Below are 16,258 nucleotides of genomic sequence, written 5' to 3'. Positions count from 1 at the left end.
TATACCTTCAACAACTTAAGGTCACATGACACCCTATGGCCTAGTAATCTGCATGTATGGCAACCCGAGGGCCTGAGTTTTGGGGCCCAGAGTCACTTGTTTCTGCGGCTCACCCCAGCCAGTCTTTGTTCTCTGACCAGGCTGGCCAGCTCCCATAGGTGTGAATTTCCAGCTTCAACAGTTCCCAGCATCTCCTGAGATAATGAGTTCTGACCTTCCTGGAAGCTCCAAATCAGGTCTCCTATTTAAGCTATTTGTTGTCCACTCATTTAGGAGATTGAGGCTAAGCCAAGATCCCAATAGCAATATTTAGAGGTGAAGGGTGAAGAAGTGATTGAATCATGAGGCATTAATGTCATCAACAGATTAATCCATCAATTAGCTGAGTGGACTATTAGGAGGTATGGCCAAGTTGGAGAAGGTCATCATGAAGCTTGTCTTTGAAGGGTATGTTCTGTCCTCACCCCCTTTCTCTCTCACTTGTCTCTTCCTTTTGTAAAAAAGTTTTTATTTTATTTTTAGGTCCCAGGAATCACGCCTGTGACCTTGTACTTGCCAAGCAGGCACTTATGCCGCTGAGCTATATCCCAGGCCCTCACTGTCTCTGTCTCTTCCTGAACACCATGAAGTGAGTGGTTTTCCTCTGCCATAGCTTTCTGCCAAGATGTTGCCGCTGTGGAGACAGCCAACCATGAGTTGAAACCTCTGAAATCATGAACCAAATGAGAACAGACTTCTCATTTGAAAAACAAAACAAAACATGGTCTTGCTGTGTTGTAAGACTGGCCTCACACTCCTAGACTCAAGTAATCCCCTTACCTTCGCCTTCTGAGTAGCTGGGACAGCAGGCATGTGCTGCAGTACCCATGTGGGACCTTTCCATCCTCACCGTACTACAACCAGAGTTTTAAACATGAATTTCTAAAAATTTATGTTATAAAAAATGATACCTAAATCCAGAAATTGATAGATTTTGATAATGTAAAATTTGGTAGTGTTGGGGCTGGAGATTTAGCTCAGCGGCATAAGTGCCTGCCTTGCAAGCAGGCAGTCGTGAGTTCAATCCCCGGTACCGATAAAAAGGAAAAAGACAAAAAAAAAAATTTGGTAGTGTTATAATATTTCATTTGAAACAAGGTCTTGAATTCAGGACAACTCACTAAGTAGCCCCAATTGACCTCAAACTCATGGCAGTCCTTCCGCCTCCGCCCCCCAGGTCGAGGATTATAGGCATGAGCCACCACACCTGGTGGTAGTGGTATATCACTAGCTCCCATTGATAGTCAGAAGAAAATCCTCTAAAATAATACAAGTCATAAGGCCAAACACAGTGGTGCACACCTGTAATCCCAGCTACTTGGGAGGATGAGACAGAAGAATTGCAAGTTCAAGGCCAGCCTGGTCAATTTCATGAGAGCACATCTTAAAAAATAATACCAGCCAAGTAAATAAAAGTGTAAAGGGTTAGAGTGGGTGTTCTAGCACTGTAGCTAATTGTCTTTAATTGTATTTCAGGAATACATGTGGAATAAATGTTCTAGATAAGGAGGCAGTACCAATGCTCCTTAGTGTTCTTTGGAAAAAATAAAATTCATCACTGCAGGTAGATGAGTGAGACAAAAAGATAAGCACCAGAGACATAATTCACAAATCACATCCAATTCTAAAATATAAACAAATGATTTCCATAAAATCACCCACATCACCAATTTGAGGAGGTTTCTGGTGAACTGCAGAACTGACCTTGGTTCTTTTTTCTTTTTTTTTTTTTTTTTTTTTGTCTTTTTCCTTTTTATCAATACCAGGGATCAAACTCACGACTGCCTGCTTGCAAGGCAGGTGCTTATGCCGCTGAGCTAAATCCCCAACCCCTGACCTTGGTTCTTAAAATGAGCCTCACCGAAGGCCACTTTCACACCTCTGTTCTCTAACATTGTCACCGCTTCATCCCTTCTGTCTCAGTATCTTCCCCTGGCGGTGCCACTCCCCACCCCCCACCCCGCCTGCCACCTCATGACTGGCCTCTTTGTTTTTCCACTAATCTCTGGATCAGAAACTTCAGAATTGCTGAGCTACTGTCATGAATATCAGTTGTTTTTTGTCCACCCCCGCCCCCTGTCCTCCCTGGCTTCTGATAACAGAACCGAGCTGAGTCGGCAGGCTGCTCTTCCAGCTTTCCTCTGATTCTCATAGGAGAGGACACCAGTTACACCACTGACAGACAGGCACTTACTTAACCAGCCTCGCTGCATCACCTCTCAACCCCGTGGTAACAGACACTGTTCTGAGAGGAGGTGTGTAATTCAACAGTGGAGTCCCTTCTTGAGATTTTGGATGAGGCAAGGAGAATGGAGATAGAGAGGAGTGAGTACTGGGGATCTGGTAGAGAAAACTGTGAAGTGGAGGTGGGACGACCTTAGGAGACTGCCCTGCAGGGACAGTGTTCACAGCCCCTGGGACCCTATCTGGAGCTGAATCACCTAGACAGCATGGTCCTTACCCACCCCCAGCTTCTGCTGTGACCCCTGGAGCAGTGCCTTTTCAGGGCTCAACCCATCTGATTATCCCAAGTAGACACACACTTGCCTCTAGGATGCCTATGACCCAAGGAGAGGGGCCCAGGATCCTGCAGCCACCATCACCTGAACTTAAGAGACTCAGGAACTTGGCCCCTGAATTGGTCCCATAGTTAGTGACACTTTGAGTAAGAGTTCTTAGGAACGGGGCTCAGGATATAATGGAAGGTTGTTACTTAACATGCATTTTAAAAGAAATGTGCCGCTGTACACTACTCCAGAGCAGATGTGCCAGTGCACAATGTGCCTATGTGGGTGGCCCTTTGTTTTGAAGGCATCACTACAGGTTATTGTCTGGATTTGAGGAGGAGGACATTCAGGCTTCCTAGGGCCTACGAGTCTCACAAGTACACACACACACAGAGTCACACAGATGCATGTACTTTCAGGATCTGCTGCTTCTGAGCTTCAGGTTCTTCCTCATTGCCTCTTAGTAGTTTACAGGTAGATACTTAGCAAACTTAGTTCCAGCTGAGCAGGGGCCCAGGCTGTGATGTTTAGGGAACCTCCAACATAGCCTGACCCACCCCACCCCGGTTTCTCTTGGTCTCCACCGGCTTCCACCAGGCTACTGTTGGCTGGCACTCCCTTGTCAGCCATGTGACCACACAGTCAGCTGCTGCCTGCGCCAATACTCCCTTATCCCTCCCTCCAGCTCCCTTGGATACAAAGTTCCTGCACCACAGCCCTGGACTTTCTTCACTCAGCCCAGGCCTGATACCCTGGGCCCCGAGGCAAGCCTGAGCACTTGTTTCTTCGCGTCTTCCTGCCCACACTCCAGGAGGGGCTGGCATCTGGCTGTTCCCTAATCAGCCTGCACATGGTGCTGACTCACAGGAGATCTTAGCTTTGTATTGACTTCTTGCTCTCTTGCCCCACAGTCCATGAATGGCACAGACTCAGAGAACTTGCATCTGACTCCCCTCTCAGTCAGCCCACACATGGCCAAAGAGTGTTAGGATTATAGGCAGTTGCCACCATGCTGCCTGATATGTTTGGTTTTTTTTGTTTTGTTTTGTTTTGTTTTTGATGATACCAGGGATTGAACTCAAGACCTCATGCTTGCTAGGCAGGCACTTGTGCCACTGAACTATATAACTAGCCCATCTTTTTTTTTTTTCTTTCTTTCTTTTTAGACAGGATCTCACTATACAGGTTACACTGGCATTGTGCTCACTTTGTAACCAGGCTAGCCTCAAATTTGCAGTGATCCTCCTGCCCCAGGCTCCCATACGCTGGGACTGTAGGCATGCACTGCCTCTGTCATCTTTAAACAAAAAATGTCCTGTGAATGTGAGGGTCCACAAGGAGATTGGGCTGAGTGACTACCTTATAGGGGAACAGAACTCCAAAACACCCAGAATTGACTGTGAGTTCAAATCCAGGACAAAGACCTGAATAATAGAGGCCTTGGTTTGTCTGTTGCTTTACTTCAAACCACGAAGTCCTTAGCACAAAAGCCTGCTGTAGCCAATTCCTATGAATTTGTAAGAGCTGATTGTGATATTGCTCTTTAGCTTCACAGGATCCCTGACTTCATGTTGGCAGCTGGAAATCAGCCACAGTGGGAATAGTTGCACCTCAGAAATTGGAAAATGCTACAAATCCAGGCTCACCCCATCATCTCCCCTTTGTCCCACACTCCCATCCCAGAGTACATTGTTGAACATATCCTGGTGCACCACAGCTAGGTCTTCTGTGGACCACCAACCAGATTAGGCCCAGGTTGGGCTTCTAGGTACAAGTTTTACCTCAGTGACAGATGCTCCTCAAACTCAGTATTCACTCATGGGTCCAGAACTGCAGGTTCTTTCAAGAGGCAGGGCAACAAACTAAATCAGAATTTGGCAGGAGTTTCTAACTATTCTGAGCCTTCTCTCCTTTTCATAGTTGCTTTCCCATAGAGTCTAGAAGAAGGCTTTCTTTACTCTGAGTTTTTCTCTGAGCTAAATTCTTAGCATTGGAGGAGGGTTAGGGCCAAAATTTATCCTGCAGTGAAACCCATTTAAGGCATCAGCAAGACCACTCCACCAACCAACCTGGAGAAAGGATCTCTCAGCTCACAGCTAGGAAAAAGCCACAGAATGCATGGAACAGGCAACAACAACAGCAAGAGGTAGAAAGGGAAAAAGAGCAGTTTCTACACAATCCTTGTTTTTCTCTTGTTAGCTACCTGTGGACAACTTCCACCATTATCCTCCAGCCTCTTAATTCAGAGGCATTTCTCACAGATAACTTTCTAATGACCTCCAGTCTATCATGCCTTTGGTCCCGCTAATTGTGCTCTTCAGTGTTTCAGACTTTACCAGATCCTCATTTATTTTCTTCTTGGGTACTCTTTTCACCCAGCTGGAAAATGAAGATGAGTCATCTCAGCCACCCATGGGGAAGTGTTTCTCTGGACTACATCACCCACCCAACCTTGTTAATTATCAACTTGAGGAAAACAAAAGTTATATGAGAGAAGAGATGTAGGGCCAAGGATATAGCTCAGTGATGCAATGCCTGCCTAGCAAGCATGAGGACCTAAGTTTGATTCCTGGTACCATACACACACAAAAAGGAAGGGAATGTAGCTATAATATGTGACAAAGCTGAGAACAAAAATTATATAATTATAATTGTGGAAATACCTGGGCATTAATTAAATCAAATTCTGGAAAACTCAAGTGGGAGGGTACTAGTCCCTCAAATTGTGCAACAGGTGATTTAGATCCTACTCCCACCCAGTAGGTATACAGCCTGCAGGAAGCCTGCTGACACAGATACCAACTTGCTCCTGAATGGTTCTTGTGCAATGAGACTGTGGCTTTATTCCCTGGCCTTCTCTTTGCAGGAAAACATCCTTCTCCTCCTCCTAGTGTCACAGGCTACCACGGATCCTAAGCCACATGTAAGATGGAAACCAGACCGTGGGCTGGTTCTTGTCCACCCTCTTCTTCAAAGCCCTCAAAACGAAAGGATTCCCATGTGTGCTTCCAAGATGTTACCAAATGACTGAAGGTTCTTCCTCTTTGTCCTAGTTTCTTTCCTCTGATTGCTGAGACAAAATATCTGACACCACAGTTAAAAGGGGGAAAAGTTTATTTAGCTTACAGTTTGTGTAAGTTGCGGTCCATAATTAGCTGGCATGCCAGAGGGGCAACAAGTTCATGGTGATGGTGAACAGCAAAAGGAACAAGAGCAAAAGGGAGGAGCAAGCTTCTTTTTCCTCCTTATACTGTATATGGCCTACCCACCCTAGGGAGGATATAGCACTCACAAACCCCAGCTCTAGATGATAAACCAATCACAAACGCTAGATTCAGCCACCTCTGAAAAGCCTGCTCCTCATGACAAGAGGCTTTGTAAACATCCAGACACAAACCGTAAGACTCATTTTGCATAGAACTTAAGAATTGGCAAAGTATAGCTCTTTTAATATTAATAGCCATGAGCTTTGAGTACCAGTGGCTACCAGTTCCTTTGCTGTTAGCAGCTCTCCTTGCCACAGAGAGTAAACAGCTACTAATCAGGCCTCAAGAACTCTTCTGAGCATCAAGAGTCAGTGGTTCTCAGCAACTTGCCATTGCTTTCTATCAATCTCTGGTTCTAGCTGCTTTCAGTGCTAGAAACCTCTGGTCTTATCAACTCAACATACCAGCTCAACATGCTCTACTAGATATATAAATCACAAATAGGCAAGAATATGCCATCTAAAAAGAAGCTTTAATAGGATTTATGATGCAAGACAAGGAGGTCAGTGATGTACTGAATCCATTAAAGTCTAGGGAGGTTGCTTCAAGGAAAAAAGGGCTCATGTGCATGAAGTTTCAGACTTCCTGCTTGGTCATTGTTAGGGAATGGCTCTTCTCAGACCTAAGTAAGGATGGCTTGCAAAGGGACACCAGAATCATCCAGGAGGCTGCAGGGATAATTGTCTAAGATAAGTTCATATCCAAAGCCTGCTGCCAAAAATGTCTCCTAGAGTGGGCATGGGCACGTGATGTAGCCAGGATGACTGCAAAGCATCTGAGGCAACTAGGGAAAAATAAAAATTACCTCTTACAGAGCATCAGACCCTCTATTCCGTCTCACTGGGGCCAGCTTGCTGGGACCAGCTCCAAGCCTTCATATCACCTGAGGAGCCCTCAGTGTCCCCTTCCCTTGCCTCCAACTCCAATTCATCCACCTTTTGTAAGATTCCCTTTTCTCCTCAATCCTCCTGCCTCAGCCTCCCAAGTACTGGGATTACAGGAGTGCACCACCATGCCTAGCTCTCCTTTCAAGTCTTATGTTCTAAAGCAAGGACCACACACTGAGGCAGGCAAAGGACAAAGTATGTCCAACACCCCTAGACACCTGTCCAGGCTGAAGCATAGCATTCCTGCCAACTGCTGCCAAAGACATGCTGTTGCCAGGTCTTTCCCCTTCTCTGGAAAGCCTCGGCCTTCTGTTTCGCATCTTTGTGTAGGCCCAGAGGCTAATCAATCAAAATAAAACTGATTCTACCAGTTTGAGGAATTCAAAACATCATTGCAGGTAAAGGAAAAGGTTTATGGTGTGGTCCTCTGGGACAGCCAAATTCAAAGGTGAAACTAAAAATGAGTCCTTACTCCACAGGCTATAACCTCTCCCAGACATTCACTAAAAGAAGGGCTTGCCATTGTGAATGTGTAGCATTTGTAACTCGGAAGCATTTTTCAAGAACCTGATAGCCCTTCCCAGCCATAGAACCTTCAAAAGAAAATGACTGCTGGGTGTGGTGGCGCACTCCTGTAATCCCAGCACTCGGGAGGATGAGGCAGGAGGATCATTGTGAGTTGGAGACCAGCCTGGGCTACAAAGTGAGCTCAAGGCCAGCCTGAACTGCATAGCGAGACCCTGTCTCAAAAAGACCAAAAAAAAAAAAAAAAAAAAAAAAAAAGATTGTTGTTTCCAAGACTCCAAGAAAGGACAAAATTCTGTCATCATTACTGGCCAACAAATATAGCTGGCCTAGTCCCTTTGTACTTTTTACTTCTCTCACTCTGAGCCCCCCTGAAACATTAGCTACTTGCTCTTTTAGTTGGCTTTAAAAAGCCTTAATTCAAACAGGGAGATCTTTTGCAAATGGGAAGGGATCCAGAAGACCCAGGGCAAGGGGTGTGGGAAATAAAAGATTTAAGATATGTCCTGTACAAGTACCCACTACCCACAATAAATACAAACATTATATGTCATAAAGACTAACTAAACATAATAGCAGTTAGAATGAAAACGGGGGAAAGAAATATAAGAGATAGAGCGAGGCGGGTGGGTGGGAAGGGGAGGGGGGTTAGAAAAGAATTGAGCTGGGCATATGCACCTGCTCCCCAAAATGAATATAAACTTTGTGTAATGCAAATATGTAGTAACAAAAAAATTAAAACCCTTAATTTTGGAGATCACACAGCGGAACTAGTCTCCCACTAGCTTGCTGTAGATAACACCTCTGATGTGGGTTACGGTGACAACAGTTGTCTGGGTTACTTTTCAGGAATGCAAAGATCCCTTTTGTCTAAACTACTGACTTTTTATTTTGAGATAGTGGAGATTGAGCCCAGAGCCCCATTCTTGCTAGACAAGTGCTCTACTATGGAGTTACATCCCCAGCCCCAAGCCACCTGTTCTTCACTTGGGCCTTTGCAAGTGTCCAGTGAGTGACTTTTGATGTGAAGAGGCCAAAATCTCAATCCTCAGATTACTGACACCAGGATTTTCTGAACATGAAGAGCCAGGAAGTTTGATTGCACATGCGAAGACAGCCGATCACCCCACCTACAGTCACTTTTCCCACACCTTGAACCACTCTGCTTTTCTATATCCCATTCAATCCCCTTAGATCCCATCCTTAGGGCGGCACACTTGAGGTTTAGGTGTTCCCTTCCCTATTCCTACTTAGCTGCCTTGCAAATAAACTCTGTTTTTTTTGTTTTTGTTTTTGAATTTGTCTTTGTTTTACATATATTATATATAATATATTATAATTATATATAATATATATATATATTTCAGCAGGTATTGATGTGCCAGGCATTGGAAATTCTAGTTTTTTTTAAATTTTATTTTACTTTATTTTATTTTGTTTTTTGTTCATTTGTTTTTTGAGACAGGGTCTGACCATGTATTTCAGACCAGCCCTGAACTCACTCTGTAGCCTGGGCTGGCCTCAAACTCTCAACAATCCTCCTGCCTCAGTCTCTTGAATGCTGGGATTACAGGCCTGCACCTGGTGGAAATTCCAGTTTGAACAGCTCTGAAGAGTCATATTTTGGGGCTGGGGATTTAGCTCAGTGGCATAAAGCAGCTACCTTGCAAGTAAGCAGTCATGAGTTCGATCCCTGGTACCGATAAAAAAAAAAAAAAGAGTCATATTTCACGCCTAAACTATCAAATTTTCCACTGATCTTATAAATATCATTGTATCCCAGCATAGCAATTAAATATAAAGTATCATATATCAAATTTTCAGTTGCCAATTTAAGTGTCTTTGCTAATATGCAAATAAACTCTTGTGAAATTCATTGTCTCTGCAATCCATGTACTAGGAAGCTAGCCAAATGGGCCTGGCTCAGTAACCATACTAAGTTTTCACATTAAATCAGTCTGAAGGCAGGAATATAGTTTAACAGAATAAGCACCTGCCTGGCAAGTGTAAGCTCCTGAGTTCAATTCCTGGTACCAAAATAAATAAAATAAATCAGTTAGATTTTTCAAGAATCTGCCAAAATATCATTATCATCATCATTACACTTTGTTCAGTTCTGATCTTTAGAATAGGCTTTATTTTGGTAAGTTAAAAATTAAAGCATTTCACCTTGTATTTTGTTTTTATATTATCTATTATGTCCATCTTTTTGATTTGTCTGACCTGATACGTCACGATTTGGTTTTACTCTCTTCAAAAGAAGTAATAAGAACTGTGGGAGTAATAAAACCCAAAATGTGTAACTGTCATTGTACAAAAGAAAAGAAAGTGCTCTAAACATTATAACTGCATATATGTTTAAGTGTATAAGATAGATAACCATATTACTGAGTTTTTTTGGATCATTGAACAAAACTGTTTGCACTCTCACTGTTTGAAAGTCCACTTTATATGCTTTAATTTTGTAACTTGAACAACTATTTCTAAGATGAGAATATGTAATCTATTAACTAGTGATTTCTTACTGTTTTTTACATTTTGTATTACTTGTACCCTGTTTCTGTTTTTTTTTTTTTAGCTTAAATAAAAAAAAAATTAAGGCATTTCATTGAAAACTGGCCATTTTCATTCAATAGAACCACTAATACTGCCAAAAAGCATTTACACATCAGCTGATGATGATGGAGCACTCCTCCCCCACTCACTCACCCAAAGCTCCCAGACTTGCCATGACAAAGCTTCCTTCCCTGTCCCCACCTCATTCCCAGCCCTGTCTGCTGCCCTCATCCCTTTCCTGATGACCCCAGAGCATGAGTTCCCTTGCTAGTTGCTTCCTCCCGGATGATTTTCTGTCCTCCCACTCAGTGCCCCCCCTACCACCACCTAATTCATACATTCCACCTCCTATCCTAAGCCAGGGACCAGGTGGTGGAAGCCTCCCTGGCTGATCCTGTCCAGGACATAAGAAAGGGGCATCCAAGAGCTGTGAGTTGGTTTTTGGAGTCCCCGAATCATGCCAGAGCTTTCAGAGTCCTGCTGCAGAGCACACACTGTGCATGTGCCACTAACACACTGCAGTCAGAGATAAACCTCTCTTTTCCTCCAGCACAGCTCCCTAAAGCTCCATAGACCCCACATGACTTTCACATGCACATTTCATCCTTTAGTGATGTGTTCTTTTTGAACTTGGGTCAGTCCTGCTAGGCAGTGTCCTTCCCTCCCCAAATGCTGGATGGGGCTCTGAGGTGGCTCCAGGCCCCAGGTGCCTGTGGGTGTTGTACCAGCCCATACTAGCCCAAAGATCCTCTCTGAAAGAATGCCTGTGACAAAAAGGAGTGCCTAAGGGAAGTGGCTACACCCACAGCCCTCTTGTGCTCTCTTATCTTGCAGCTCTCCTCAGATCCAAGCGGACATTTATCCATGATGAAGAAAGGCTTCCAGGTGGCAGCAAGACTTGGCCACCACACACCCTTCCCCAGGACCCTCCGTATCCTGCCCAGACTCAGCTCTGCCTCAGCATTTGGGTCATCCACAGACTCCCTGGTGAGTGAGTTCCTAGCTCAGTCAGATGGGCAGACATTCTCCCCAGAGCCTATGGTCTACAGAGCACCCCGAATTGCCTCTTTCCAGCTTGTGACCAGAGGCACTATAAAGGGTAAAGGGTAGGTGCTCTAGGAGACCATGTAGCTCAGATCCCAAACTAAATCCACCCAGACGCTTGCTTACATCCTGGTCTGACTCCTGTGTAGCCACCAACAAATTGCCATTTTGCTTCTGTGGAACTCAGAATTTTGCAGCTAAGTTGGGGTACTTTCAGACAGAGAACCTGTCTGTGGTCTTGATAAGCAGCTCCCTTATTGTTCCCAGTTGCGATTGGTACATGAGCAGCTGACCCTATAGAGGACCTCCTCATCCCACTGATGGACTACTGTTCTTGTTTCCTGTACCACCTCTGGGGGTACCCAAACATGTTTCAGAGGAGCTACCCTGTCCAGGAAGGCTTACAGCTGTGAATGGAGCTGATGGCCCTGAGGTGAGGGGTCTGTAAAAGTATCCCTCACCAACTGTGGTCTTACCGCACCTGGTGGTCAGCGTCCAGTCCAACAATCAGCCTTCACACTCATAAGCTTGGCAACCTTAGCTATATTTCTTCAGTTTTTCCATCTGTGCAATGGGACTTATATTAGCAGTTACCAGGCTCAAAGAACCACTCACAGATGTTTAAATTGAGTATGTGTAACTCACCACCTCTGAGCTGCACAGCTCTAATTCTTGGCCCCTATTCCTTCCCTTCTCTTTGACTCTTTATTATTCCTTGCTGAATCACCCATAGAAGTCCCCAGGAAATCTGCAGGGAAGATGGGCTCTTTCTTTTAAGTTAACACTCCAATAGCTGAGCCTAAAACATCCACAAGGCAGGAAAAAAACTGCCTGGAGATCCCACAACCCAAGCAGCAGTCCTTGCCCTCCAGGACGTCAACTGGTCCCCTTGATTGTTCCTTGCCAGGTCTCAAGATTCCTTCGCAAGACAGACTTCAAGGATTATGCCCTTCCCAATGCCAGCTGGAGTCCAGACATGTTGAGCCTGTACCAAGAGTTTCTGAAGAAGACCAACTCAGAAGGCTGGATCAAACTGCCCTCCTTCAAGTCCAACAGAGACCATGTGCAAGGGCTGAAGCTCCCATCTGGCCTGATAGCTACCTCAGGTAAGGCTGGGCCTGGGAGGACCCATGGGCACATATTCACCTCGGCCCACATTGATGGGACCCTCAGGTAGGCTCAGCCAATCCCCTTTCCCTGCAGTTAAAGACCCTTGGAAGGGAAATTCACAAGCCCTGTTTAGAGAAGCTCTTCCTGCTGTCTCCCTCTACTCTCTGCTGAAAGTGGAGATGGTGAATCAGAAGGATCTTACTTCACTGGTTCCCTTCCTCTCACCTGACTGGCACACACCCTACAAGGCAACTTTGCTGTCAGCTGAGTCCCACTCCACCAGAGACCTGCAAGCTCAGGACCCCACCTTGTGTAGCTTCTCATGGACAGTTCTTCCTTCACATTCAAGCCTTATCATAGGCCCTCATTTCTAACCCCATCAAAGCCCTCGGACTGTGCCCCTCGCCTGTCACAGGCCTCAGCCCAGACCAGCATTCGGCAATACCCCATGAATCTGATTACCTTGTTCCTTTTGTGTGTATGTGTATGTGGGTGTGTTTCTGTCTGTCTGTCTCATTTTTATGTATGATTCACGCCCAGAGCATTCAGCTGGCAGGAAACTCTAGGGTTATGATACAAAACAGGGCATCAAAATAATTTCTTTTATCACAATGTCACGTTCCTATGGAAAAAAAATTTCTTTTAAGAGTTTGATATTTCTAGGCTGGGGATTTAGCTCAGCAGGCGTAAGTGCCTGCTTGGCAAGCAAAAGCTGGTGACTTCAATCCCCAGTTTATTTTGCTATTTGTACTATTGTCTTTAATTGTAATTAAAGTAGTTATACACAATTAAATTTTACTATAGTTGAAAAAAAGTAATTATACACAAGTAATTATAGTTTTTTTTTTTTGGGGGGGTCTTTTTTCCTTTTTATCGGTACCGGGAATCAAACTCATGACTGCCTGCTTACAAGGCAGGTGCTTATGCCGCTGAGCTAAATCCTCAGCCCCCTGCTTTTAATGCTTGCAGTGTTTTAAGTCTTAATCTGGCTCTGATCCTAACCCCACTCTGAGCTGGGGAACTTCTAGAGTGTTGTCCCCCAGAAACAGGCTCTCTATGAAGTCAGGGACTATGTATCCACTCCCAGTTCAAAGGCTCCCTGAGAGATACCCTGGGTGTCCTTGGTTGTCTCCTGTGACCTGTACCAGAGGCAGGGCTCAGACCTAGATACTGCATCCTAGCAAGACCCATGACCCTTGTACCCTCCTTCCTCCAGCTCATCTCTCCTCAGACATCTCTCCTCCTGGTGACTATCGAATCTTCACCAGGTGCATCCAAGTGGCAGGACAAGGCTACGAGTATGTCATCTTTTTCCACCCAACTAAGAAGAAGTCCATCTGTCTTTTCCAACCAGGCCCTTACCTGGAGGGGCCTCCAGGGTAAGGCCACAGGCAGGGCTAGGGTGGGGATCTCTAGACTTGGCTCAGTAGGCCAGTTGGGCCCTATAAGACCCTGGAGTCTGCACCTGTCCTAGGAGTCAGGGTGGCATTACAAGGAACTGGGCTTCAGCCTCAAGATGCCAGGCCTGGAAGAACACATTGGCTTATATATCTGGTTCAATGCCACTATGTAGTTAAAGAGAGCTCCCTTATCCAGATCTCAGAATTTTCCAGCAACAAAGGACCTGAGGGGCCATCTTGAGAAGATGTGATGCATTTGGAAGAGGGTAAGATCTGGAATCAAGAGCCAGACTTCCAATCCTGCTTCATTCTTGCAAGCAATCAATATGGCCTCTGGTTCTCATTTTCTTACTTTTTTTTTTTTGTCTTTTTCCTTTTCATCGGTACCAGGAATCAAACTCACGACTGTCTGCTTGCAAGGCAGGCATTTATGCCGCTGAGCTAAATCCCCAGCCCCTCATCTTCTTACTTTAAACTTAAGTCAGTTATATCTACCTGCAAAGGAGACTGACAGACATCATATGTGGGCCTCTGTGGGTGTGCATGAGCCATAAAGCACAATATAGCTGTTAGGCACCACCTATCCAAATGCCACATTTTATCCATAGGGAATCTGAGATGCATAGAGGTTAAAGGACCTTGCCCAAATCAGATCTAGGACTCTAGAAACTGGACTCCAAGTACAGTGTTCTCTGCACTCTGCTGCCTCAAACTCCAGCACACTCCAGGCAGTGGATTGAGGAGGATACAGCAAAAAACTATAGTCTACGAGGTCCTTAGACTTTAGGGCACTTTAGTTACCGGCTAAGAGCTGCTCGGCAGAACCTTTACTTACTAATGGGTTCCTGTCCTTGGAAGCAAGGATGAGGGGGGAGGAACTGCCTAGAGTTCTTTAACACCATTGCTTTTTCTCTGAGTCACTTTGGGAGATGATGAAGACTGTCCATTTTTATGCACAATTCATAATTCATAGTAGAAAAATTAACCCTGGTAAGGTGGTGTATGCCTGTAATTCCAGCACTCTGGAAGGCTGAGGCAAGAGAATCACAAGTTTAAACCCAGCCTGGACAACTTAACAACTTAGTAAAATCCTTATTAAGGGCTGTGTATGTAGTTTGATGTAAAGGTCTGGCAAAAAAAAAGAAGGAAGAGAAAAAAAGAGTAAGATGAAGAGAAAAAGCAGGAGGAGGATGAAGTGAAAGAAGAGGAGGGAGAAGGAAAAGAAGAGGAAGGTGGGGAGGAGGAAGGGAAGGAGGGAGGTGGGAACAGAGGGGAAGGAGGAGGAGGAGGAAGAGAAGGAGAACAAGAGGGAGAAAAAGAAAAAGAAGAACTAAAGCTCAGTTTTAGCTACTTGTTCAAGGTCAAACAGTACCGCAAGGGCTCCAGCCAGGCAGTGTGATGTCATGGCCCCCAGCAGAGTCCACCAAAGGAAAAGGAAGCCAGTTGGTAGCAGGAACAAGAGTGTAACCCACAGTAGTATAGCATGTGCAGCTGGCCAGGGTCTGTGGAGAATTACAATTGCACTTTCAAAAATCAGAAACTCAAACCAGACATGGTGGTACACACCCATAACCCCATTATTCAAGAGGCTGAGGCCAAAGGATTGTGAGTTTGAGCAAGTGTGAGCACAGCCTTGATTACATATAAAAAACTGTCTCTAAAGGAAAAACAATAAAAATCAGAGACTCAAATCTGTTTCAAATCTGTTAGAGTTGGGTGCACTCTATTTTTCCCAACTTAAACAATAAAATGGCCTTGGCATAGAGGCTGCCTTTGTAAAATGCGAATGAGCGTTTTATGTAGGCTAAACTAAGCATATGTCTGCAGCATCTTGCTGAAGCAGGCTTCTGCCTTTCCATGGGCAGTGCCAGTCAGAAGTCAGTTTGCTGGCACTTTATATATTGTAAGTTACATTTCTCATTTGCCTGTCTTGAAAATCAGGTCCACCACTGGCTGTAGTGACTGGTAAGATAAGGCCCAAGGTCATAAGAACTTCCTTTTAAAGACAAAGTCAAAAAAGTTCAGAGGTTTTCCATTCTCTTCATTCATGTACACTTCCAAATTATAGCAATCATTGTAATCAATTAGATGACAAATCAAGAAAACGTTTTCCTTTAACCCTTTGAGAAAAAAAATTTTTTTTCCAGGAGAAATAAAATACTCGTATCAGTGCTGAAGCAAAACAAAAGAAAAGCTCAGCTCAGATTTGATCGCCTGGGATGCAGCTCTGTGTCCTTTCCTGTTTGGCTGCCTGAGGCTGCAGCTCTATCTTTGGAAGGCTCCTGGGAGGGGAGGAGCATGGGGTTGTCACTGCCCAGGTGGAGGAGTCTGCCCACCTTCCCAAACCTGGACTTGCTCCCCACTCACATCCTCAGGTTTGCCCATGGAGGGTCTCTGACAGCCATGATAGATGAGACCTTTTCTAAAACTGCCTACCTGGCTGGAGAGGGGCTGTTCACGATGAGCCTCAACATCCGGTTCAAAAAGTAAGTATGGATCCCTAGGGCATTGGCCCAAGTCATGGCCTTTTCCTCACTTGGAGAGGCCCTCCTTGCCAGCTAGGGTATGGTCCTGCCTACTGCTCTCCTCCCCAACCCAGTCCCGGGCTCTCCTTTCATCCCTGTGCAGAGGACAATCTCTGCTGCCCCACATTGGAACCCAACAAACAGTTCCTAAGATCTGGCCACTTATGGGTCCTTGAGGTCCGTGGGATAAAGAGAAGGGGGTTCAGGGGTGAGGAGATGGGGAATGAGTTACAGTGCCTGCTCCCCCAGCTTGCTCCCTGTGGGCTCTCTGGCTGTCCTGAACGTCCAAGTGGACAAGATTGAGGACCAGAAGCTCTACATGTCCTGCATTGCCCAGAGCAGAGACCAGCAGACAGTGTTTGCCAAGTGCTCAGGTAAAGAAATCCTCAGCCTCAGTCC

General features: G+C 45.2%; 1 protein-coding gene across 4 annotated transcripts in view; it reads left to right on the top strand.

The window, feature by feature from the left end:
• Them5 (thioesterase superfamily member 5) overlaps nucleotides 1–16,258 on the top strand; it is a 33,288-nt gene that overhangs the window by 13,943 nt on the left and 3,087 nt on the right. For 3 of the 4 annotated variants that reach the window (XM_063253562.1, XM_063253566.1, XM_063253553.1), the window contains 5 exons: nucleotides 10,615–10,767; nucleotides 11,732–11,930; nucleotides 13,151–13,313; nucleotides 15,710–15,820; nucleotides 16,109–16,233. In XM_063253562.1, coding sequence (XP_063109632.1) covers nucleotides 10,645–10,767; nucleotides 11,732–11,930; nucleotides 13,151–13,313; nucleotides 15,710–15,820; nucleotides 16,109–16,233 — 721 coding nt within the window. In that variant the 5' untranslated portion in view covers nucleotides 10,615–10,644. Of the gene's footprint in view, nucleotides 1–522; nucleotides 629–10,614; nucleotides 10,768–11,731; nucleotides 11,931–13,150; nucleotides 13,314–15,709; nucleotides 15,821–16,108; nucleotides 16,234–16,258 lie in introns of all 4 variants that reach the window. The other variant, XM_063253559.1, reaches the window with a different exon arrangement.

The sequence above is a fragment of the Cavia porcellus genome, unplaced genomic scaffold, assembly GCF_034190915.1.
Source record: "Cavia porcellus strain 051 isolate PalLab524CR breed Dunkin Hartley unplaced genomic scaffold, mCavPor4.1 scaffold_1, whole genome shotgun sequence".
NCBI lineage: Eukaryota > Metazoa > Chordata > Mammalia > Rodentia > Caviidae > Cavia > Cavia porcellus.
Note: the sequence above shows the minus strand (reverse complement) of the source record. Positions and strands in the feature narration are given on the sequence as shown.